Below are 8,956 nucleotides of genomic sequence, written 5' to 3'. Positions count from 1 at the left end.
ACACAGCGGCGCCGAGCTTCCCGATTGTCTGCCTGTTGAGGCGTCGAGGCAAGAATCGCACAAAAGCTAGGGACTGCAGCCCTGGGATTGAGATAGAAAAAAAACTGAAGAGTTGTCGCCTTTTTAAAGTACCCAAATTTCCAAACAGGCGACAGGTTGGACAACCATTTGGGCTTCGTGCCGCCATCTTTCATACAGGCGCTGTGAGCTGTTGATACGCGCCAGTCTTGCCCATCATTGACTTTGACCTTGAGCACCGTGTTAATGTCATCAAAAGTGAAAGTGCTGCTGAAACTCAGCAGGTCTGGCAGCGTCCGTGCAGAAAAAAAAGTGAAGGTTTCAAGTCTAATATGACTTATTCCAGCAACTTATTTTTTTCTGCTTGGGGTCCCTGGACTCAATATTGATTTCAATAACTTTGGGCTTGAGTTCTCTTTACCCCAACCCCCATACACCAGGCCTTGTTATGACATACAGGTGTTTCTGGTATAATGCGATGGTTGCGTTCCTGTGCAACATCACGCCATAGAAAACCGTGCTGTAGAAAATCGCTATACCTGTGCAGTAGAAAGTTTGCACTATCCAAACCATATCTACTATTTGTCAATCGTGAGATAGCCAATTTGCGTTGATGAAACACACGTAATGCCAGAAATACTAATGGTCTGCTATTACACACAGCCTATTGTTAGCCACTAATAGTCCTCCATTAATAGCTATTCACCCTCATAGCCAGATCGTTATCTACTACTTTGCGCAACTGTTGTCTCTCTTTGAGTGCTAACCCCATTGAGGTTTGCTTCTTAGCCCTTCACCCCTCCCCCCCCCCCCCCACCCGCTCTAATGTCTGCATATGAACCAAAATTTTCCTAGCTACCATCAGTTCTGAGGAAGGGTCACTCGACCCAAAATATTAACTCTTGATTTCTTTCCACACAGGCTGCCAGACCTGCTGAGCTTTTCCAGCAATTTATGTTCCCAATTTACAGTATCCACGGTTCTTTCGGTTTTTACATCATATTTGAAATCCGTGATCTCCACCACCTAGAAGGACAAGGTCAGCAAATGCATGAGAAGACTATCATATCTGTAAGACCCCCTCCAAGCCACAAGTCATCCAGACCTGGAACTAAATCACTTTTCCTTTCTGTTGCAAAGTCAAAATCCTGGAATTCCCTCCCTAACGACATGTGGGATGTGTTTCCGCTTATTTTGTTTCTGTCTGGGTGAGCTTCCGAGGTTTGTGTGCTACAGTTACTTCCAGAACAGTTACTTCCATTGTTGGCAGGCCAATTGCCATGTTCAGACCTTAGACTTTACCACACTGACTGTTCAAGAAGGGAGAAAGTGAGGACTGCTGATGCTGGAGACCAGAGTTGAAAAGTGTGATGCTGGTTATGCCCGAAACGTCAATTCTCCTGCTTCTTGGATGCTGCCTGGCCTGCTCCCTTTTCCAGCACCACACTTTTCAACTCTGTTCAAGAAGGGAGCTCACTAGTACCTTCTCAAGAGAAATTAAAATGAATAAATAGTGACAACACACATGTCCTATGAATGAATTCAAAAAAAGCATTTCTTCTTTCTAAAACTTATCACGCATTCCTATCTCTCTAATGTTTGGACCCTTTCAAAATAAGAGTTTTGCTATTTAGAACTGAGATAAGGAGAAATTTCTCCATGCTGGAGTGGTGGATAGATGTCTAGACATCAAATATATCAAGAGAAATGAGGATAGTGCAGGAAAATAGCACTGAGATTGAAGATCAGCCATGATGTAGTTGAATGAAAAAGCAGACTGAAGGGGTCTGAAGAATCTCGCCACTATATATCCCTGAGTGGAATCTGTTGTCTTATTGTCTACTGTGTTGATGCGTATTGCCATGGAGGATGATGCTTAAATCCAAAATAATTATCATCCAGTGTGAGTTTGTTTAGTAGTTGGAAGTAGACAGTGATAGAAAGCTAGCCATTATATATGGCTTGTGTGTTGGATGAAAGTGTTCCTGAGGCCTCAATTATTGCTTGCACCCTCTACATCATTTTTGACTGAGAATAAGTGGATAATAATCCCCTTTCTAAAATCAGTTCTCTCACAACCTTGTCCAATTTGCTACTGAACTATATTAATAATATCAGGTATTAATGGGTAATAAGACCGCAAAGGAAATTCAAGTAGGGAGACGCACGGCTTAATCAAGGAAACATAATTATATTTCAAAGGGATACGAAGGTAGCTGGTTCAAGTACAGAATGTCAATGTGCTAAACCTCATCATTGTTGGAACTAATTTCAATTTGAATCAACATTACAAATCCATTCACTAACATGTGAAGATAATCACTCTCTTTGAACAAAATCTCAATGTACCGGAAACCATTTCCCATCTCTTCCATGTGGAAATCCAATATACCAATTGATTTGTTTTTGCTTTTATACCAATAAAGCAAACCCAACACTCATTTCTATCTCAAAGGACCCCAAAGTACCAACCCCAATTGCATTCATATCCATTGATCTACATCCCAAATGTAACCAAATTTCTTCATTAACGTCATACAGAGTCCCAAAATAGTAATACATGCATTACCTTTGAAGGGTTGTGGATACTTTTTTTCTTCATGGTAATGATTTAATTTGATTTATTGTAGTCACGTGTACCTAATTACAGTGAAAAGTTTTGTTTTACAGGCAGATCATAGCAAACAAGGACACACAAATAGATAAAGTGTGGCATACAGGGTTACTGCTGCACAGGAAGTGCACACAGCAACATCAACATTAGCAAGATCAACATAATTTAAAGTTAAAGAGATTTTGGAATTGAGGTATTTCGAAGTGGTGTATTTGTAAATAAGGTACATTTTAAAATGTAGACAGTATCAAAGCCAGATTGGCCAGTTTGTGCATTGCCAACAGCTCACAGTACAAGTCGCATCAATACAATGAGAATCAAACGCCTCATTCCAGGCCAGGACAGCCTCTATTCATTTGGGACAGAGGAGTTGTGTTATTTTCTTTAAATTCCTCCTTCTAAAGAAAGGAGATATAACCAGTTTTAATGCCATGATCACCAGGAGAATTACTGAAAGCAGAATAAAGAGTATGTTCACAGCGCCTCTTGCTGGAGAAACAGAGAGAAAAAAGGTAAATGAATATATTAACTTATAGAAAGACAAGACTGTTGGTGGGTGGGGTGGGAGGGCACACTTAGACTCGTGAAAAGAATGCATTTTGACTTTTCTTCCATATGCTTTACGTGTTGCCAGTGAGGTAAAACCTGAGTGTTTCAACTGGCTCCATCCCACCAATGGCTGCCTGCCCGTGGGAGAAACAAGAAAACTACATGGGGTCATTTTAACCCTCTGAGTGGGTACAGTTTAAAACGCCAAGGCCACTTATCCATGATGGCATTGTTAGTGTTCTATTAAATACAAGCTTATCAGATTCCTCATTGCATCATATGCCCCCACCGCAATACTTTATGTAGATGGTCTACATAACGAGATTCCTGTTAGGCCAACGCGGTGAGGAAGAGGCCCAAAACGAAAACATGTTCAAGTCTTTTCAATTGAACAAGAGCTTGGGGGAAATAACTCCCACATTCTCCACGGCAACAGCTCAACCAATCAGTAACCAGTTAGCAACCAATCCTGAGGTAGCCTGACAGAGCAAGGCTGAGTGGATGTTTCTTTTTATGGGGGATTCCCAAAGGCAGAATTTTGGAAAATGGGGTTTCCATTCAGATGGAAAGGAAGACGACCATCTCCTCTCCAAGGCTTGCTAATTAGCCCGTGCTGTGTTATCCCAGTGTGAATGGAGAATGGGAACAGAAACAGTGAGCTGGCTTTACATGATGGAGCTCTGAGAATTGAGATCATAATGAGAGGTGCGGGGACCAGGTTTAAACTCCGTCACGCTTGCTGCTTTGAAGAATTGCTGACTGGAGTCCAGTGGCGTTCTCAGTGGAGAAGGTAGGCAGCAGGAGTTTTTCCGAGTTCTCTCGAAGGGCAATAATATTGGAGCAGGCTGTGTGGCTGTGCCATCTCCCTGGGACTGGGCCTGCTGCTGTGGAGTAGACCAAGATAGGCCAATAAAGAGAAGGAAAAATTGAATTCTCCTTTGAAAAATAATTGAAACCATTGATTCAAACATCTTTTATTTCACCTGCGAACTTCTTCATTGGTGTTCTCATACAACTTCAAGGCAACATCATAAAAATTCAACATTTCAGAGAACATAATTCCTCAAGATCCTAACATATAGCAAAGTCACTCCCCTGTGTCCAGGAACTGCAGACAGCATAGTAAATCATGCTTTACCACCCATCTAAAACAACACCAAACTACACTTGAATTTGTAGTTAATGGACCCTGAGAGACTTTGGAATGGATGTGAAAGGTAGTTCAGAAATGCAAATGCTGCCTTTGCATTTCTTTGCATGTTAGTTAATGGAATAATGTCAGTGGAGACTGATGGCACACAGGATAACAAAAGATCTGAGGCAGGGAAGCAGTTGCTGGTAGAATGGTGTGGGCTGGAGGAAGGAGTCGAATTGTGGATGAGGTGGCTACCTCCTCAGATGGAGCACATTGTACTCCAAAGCAGGGAAGACTTGGCGCCCGTGAAGCGGTCATCTCCCGTGTGGAAGGGCTTGCATTAGTGAAACAAATCCTTTGAACACAAGGCATGTTATTTTATTTAAAGTCTTCACAAGATGTGGGCATCACTGGAAATGCCAGCATCTGTTGCCCAACCAAACTGCCCTTGAGAAGGTGGTGGTGAGCTGCCTTGTTGAACCACTGCAGTTCTTGTGGTACAGGGAGTCCCACAGTGCTGGTAAGGAGGGAGTTCCAAGATTTTAACCCAGCGACCGTAAAGGAATGTTGATATGTTTCAAACTCATGCTGGCTTGGAGGGGAATTTGCAGTGCTGATGCTGTACATTTCATGCCATTGTCCTTCTAAGGTGGTATGAGTCATGGGTACAGAAGCCTTGGTGAGTTTCTGCCCTGGTTCTTGTAAATGGTACAGACTGGTACAACAGCGGGGGAGGGAATTACAGCCAGTAAATGGGGTGCTAATCAAGTGGATGTTTGCCCTGGACAATGCTATTGAATATTGTTGCAGCTGTGCCCATCCAAGCAAGTAGAGAGTATTCCATCACTCTTCTGACTTGTGCCTTGTTGATGCTGGTCAGGCTTTGGGAAAACAGGAGATGAGCCACTTGTTACAAAATTCCTGACCTCTGACCTGTCTGGCAGCCAATTTATTTGACCAATTCAGGCTCTGGTCAATGGCAATCCTCAAAATGTTGATAGACGGGATTCAACGATGGTCACGGATTGAATGTCAAGGGGCGATGGTTAGATTCTCTCTTGTGGTAATGGCACTTTTGTTATGTAAAGTGATATTTGTCACTACCTGCCCCAAGCCTAGGCACTGTCCAGGTCTTTTTGCATTTGAACATGGACTGCTTCAGTACCTGAGGACTCACAACTAACACGAGACATTGTACAATCATCAGCAAATATTCCCACCTTATGATCGAGACAAGGTCATTGCTAAAACAGCTGAATGTAGTTGGGTCGAGGGCATCATGCTGAGAAATGGCTGCAGCATTGTTAGCAACTGAGATGGGTAACCTTTGTTCTAGGTCTGACTCTAACTAATGGAGAGCTTTCCCCCGATTCCTATTGACTCTAGTTTTGCTCGAGCTCCTTGATGCCTCGCTCGGTCCAATGCCAAGTCACTGTCACCTCACAAACACATTATTCAGCATAATTCATGAGCTAATATAACATCTGAAGGCACATAAGATTTAGAGTGCACATATATCAAATCACAATGCCCACCACTCTCATCCTTCCCTCTCCACCGGTGACAATGTTCCTGCAATGGTCATTTCCCACTATCTCAACTACTTAGCCCATTCTCATCACAAACCAATAATAAGCGCTCTTCCCAATGAGACAGGAAGTTATGGAATTTACCATAAAATCTAGGATGACATTGTAGTGCAGTGCAGAGGGGTGTGCTGCATCGCTAGAATTCCCATTTGCAGGAATAGGTTTTAAATCCAGGTCTTGGCTCCTCTTTCAGGCAGATGTTAAAATCCCTTAAGACTATTGGAAGAAGCACGGGGATTCCTTATTGATATCCTAGCAAACATGGAACAAATCCATACAGCAGCTTTTATCAAGTGAGCATTACTCTGCCATTTATGGAAGCATGCTCTATATAAAGTGGCTGTTGCATTTCCTATGCTACAAGGGGAAGCAGTGACCTAGTGGTGTTGTTACTGGTCTGGTAATCCAGAGACCCCAGTGATGTTTTGGGGATCTGAGTTCAAAACCCACCAAGGCAGAATGCTTAGAATTTGAACTCAATCAAAATCTGGAATTATGGGTCTAATGGTAACCATTGTTCATTAATGCCCTTAAGGGAAGGAAGCTGCTATCTTAGTCTGGCCTACATCTGACTCCAGACCTCCAGCAATGTGACTGACTCTTAACGAATAGTGATAAGCAATGTGGATCTAGCCAGCAATGATCATTATTAAAAAAAATACAGTGATTACACTTTAAAACTGTCCTTGGGTCATCCTGGGTTCGAGAGGCGCTAAAGAAATGAAAGCACTTGATTGTTTGTGTCCAGCTGGGGAGTGTCAGTAGACGGTTCATTCAAGTGTCCTTTCCTGAGTTGAACCACGGGGCCCATGAGTACAGAGCATGGCTCCAGTTGCCATTGGTTCATCCAAATGGTGGAGCAGCGATAGACTCTGGTCAGCTCATACTGAAGGTATGTGAAGGTCCTCCATAGCTGGCCACCAGATCCTAATGAAGAACATGTCCATCGAAGGGGGCACGGTATTGGAAATCCTATAACATTGATGGTTCTTCAAGCCTCCTCACTTCTAGCTGCTGAGCATCCGCTCTGAACTGTAGCTGACAGCTAGCTATCCAACTCATGGAGAAGAGGGAGGTGACTGAGAGATTCACTGCATCATTCCTGACATCCGGCTCTGCTGATTCTCTCTTTAGAATAACCACAATTTGCATTTGTCAAGAGTGTGTGTAAGCCAAAGACAAGCAGAAAACGCTTTGCACTTCTGAAAACTTCTGACAAGGAACTTTCATCTCACCATGAGTGGGGTTTTGGTCACTGTAAATAGAGAGAATAAAAGAGTTGGGATTAGTAATATTTTCCATGGAAACTGATGTTACCGTCAGAATGGCTTGGGGCCTAGCTTCAGCTCTCCTCCCATGATGCATCTAAAATGGGAATCTTCTTATTTGAAAGATCTTCTAAGATCCAGTCAATGACCACATAATCTTCATGCTAGGGTGCTCTCTTTCACTGAATATGTTTACTGTCAGGACATGGTGGTATGCATCATGTCTATCATCTGGTCACCATGTTTCCTGAAGCAACCATTTGCAATGAAGGTCCATGTAATGTGTGGACTTGGAAGCATTGTTTGAGCACTTTAAGCATCTCTAACCTTATGTCCTTGAGTGTAGTGTGAAGCTACTGAATTGTAAAGAGAGAGGTCTGTCTTCATGCTGCTCAACAGGTTCCTTTACTAACTATTTATACCATGTACATAAGTAGATACGAGCATGTATTCCCTGAACCACGGCAGCATGGCCATTGTTCCAAATGTGTAGCAATGGCAGCTTGCATCACTGATGATGTTTACTATTCATTAATGTAATAGGACTTAACCATTAGCCCACATTTACTGCCTGGGCAGGAAGTGCATTGAGACAGCACCAAGTGTGTCCAAATGGAAAATAAAACAGTATAACTGCATATTGACTCATCTTATATGTTTCAAAACAGAGCTCATGTGGGTCTACTACATTTATTTCCAAGTATTAGTGGCTTTTTGTCTGGGAGTTCCCCTCCAAGTCACACACCATCATGACTTGGAACTACTGTATATACTCGTGTAAAAGTCAACTTTTTTAGACAATTGTTGAAGGTTGAATTTATGGGGTCGACTATTACATGGATACTACTTTTCAGGGGTTGAAATTCATGCTACAGTCCAAAATACTATATCATTAGCAGAAACCCAATTGATCTCTGAACAAATAAAGAAAAAAAAACACAGTGAATTATGGTAATATGACTGTATTCTACGAGTGCTACAGGGTAACTGAAGTCAGTTGAGCTGCACACAAAGAGAGGTTGTCACTTGACTCTGACCTGATGCACCTTAAACTTTCACATCAAATTGGTGACATCAAAACACATTATAGCACAAAAAAAATTTCCTCATCATAATATCGATGTACAGGATAACACGTGACTCACCAATACCGATCTGTTATCTGTGAAGAACTAGGGTCGATTTTTACATAAGGTACATGGAAAATTCCAGATTGTTTGGCTAAAAATAGGTGGGGGGGTGGGGGGATCGACTTTTACATGAGATGAACTTTTATTTGAGTAGATATGGTATATCATTGTTTCTTATTGGGTCAAAATGTTGGAACACCCTTCTGAACGGCACTGTGGATACCATCACATGGACAGCAGTGGTTCAAGTAGACAACTCACCACCACTGCCCCAAGAACAATTAGGGATGGGCAATAAATTCTGGTTCAGTTGGCATCCTCCACATCCCCTGGACAAAGCAAAAAGAATACAGTCCAATGTAATCCAGTGGGAATGGTAAACTAACTACAGATGTTGTTCCAAGATGCCGTTTTAGCTTCATGCAATAGTAAAATCCGCCACTGTTCAATGAGGAAGGATGTTTAATGCTTCCAACAATCAAAAAACCCACGTACTCTGCTTTAATCTTAGCATTTTGCCAAGAAATACACAAGATAGTTAATGTTCAGACACACTCAGGCAAGTCCAATGACAATATAATATTCATAATTAATTTAGCAATCAAAAATGGAATTAATCACATTGGGATTCCCAATTGACCACCCATGGTTAG

The 8,956-nt window shown here is 42.2% G+C and overlaps 1 protein-coding gene across 1 annotated transcript in view; it reads right to left on the bottom strand.

Annotated features, from left to right (window-relative positions):
• Positions 1-4,139: 4,139 nt before the first annotated feature.
• Positions 4,140-8,956, bottom strand: part of inpp5d (inositol polyphosphate-5-phosphatase D) — a 112,108-nt gene continuing 107,291 nt past the window's right edge. Inside the window, exon 27 of the mRNA XM_072572947.1 lies at positions 4,140-7,160. Coding sequence (XP_072429048.1) covers positions 7,158-7,160 — 3 coding nt within the window. The 3' untranslated portion in view covers positions 4,140-7,157. The remainder of the gene's footprint in view (positions 7,161-8,956) is intronic.

This window comes from Chiloscyllium punctatum, chromosome 6 (genome assembly GCF_047496795.1).
Source record: "Chiloscyllium punctatum isolate Juve2018m chromosome 6, sChiPun1.3, whole genome shotgun sequence".
In the NCBI taxonomy this organism is placed as follows: Eukaryota; Metazoa; Chordata; class Chondrichthyes; order Orectolobiformes; family Hemiscylliidae; genus Chiloscyllium; species Chiloscyllium punctatum.
The sequence above is the reverse complement of the archived record's forward strand: the minus strand, read 5'-3'. Positions and strand labels throughout refer to the sequence as shown.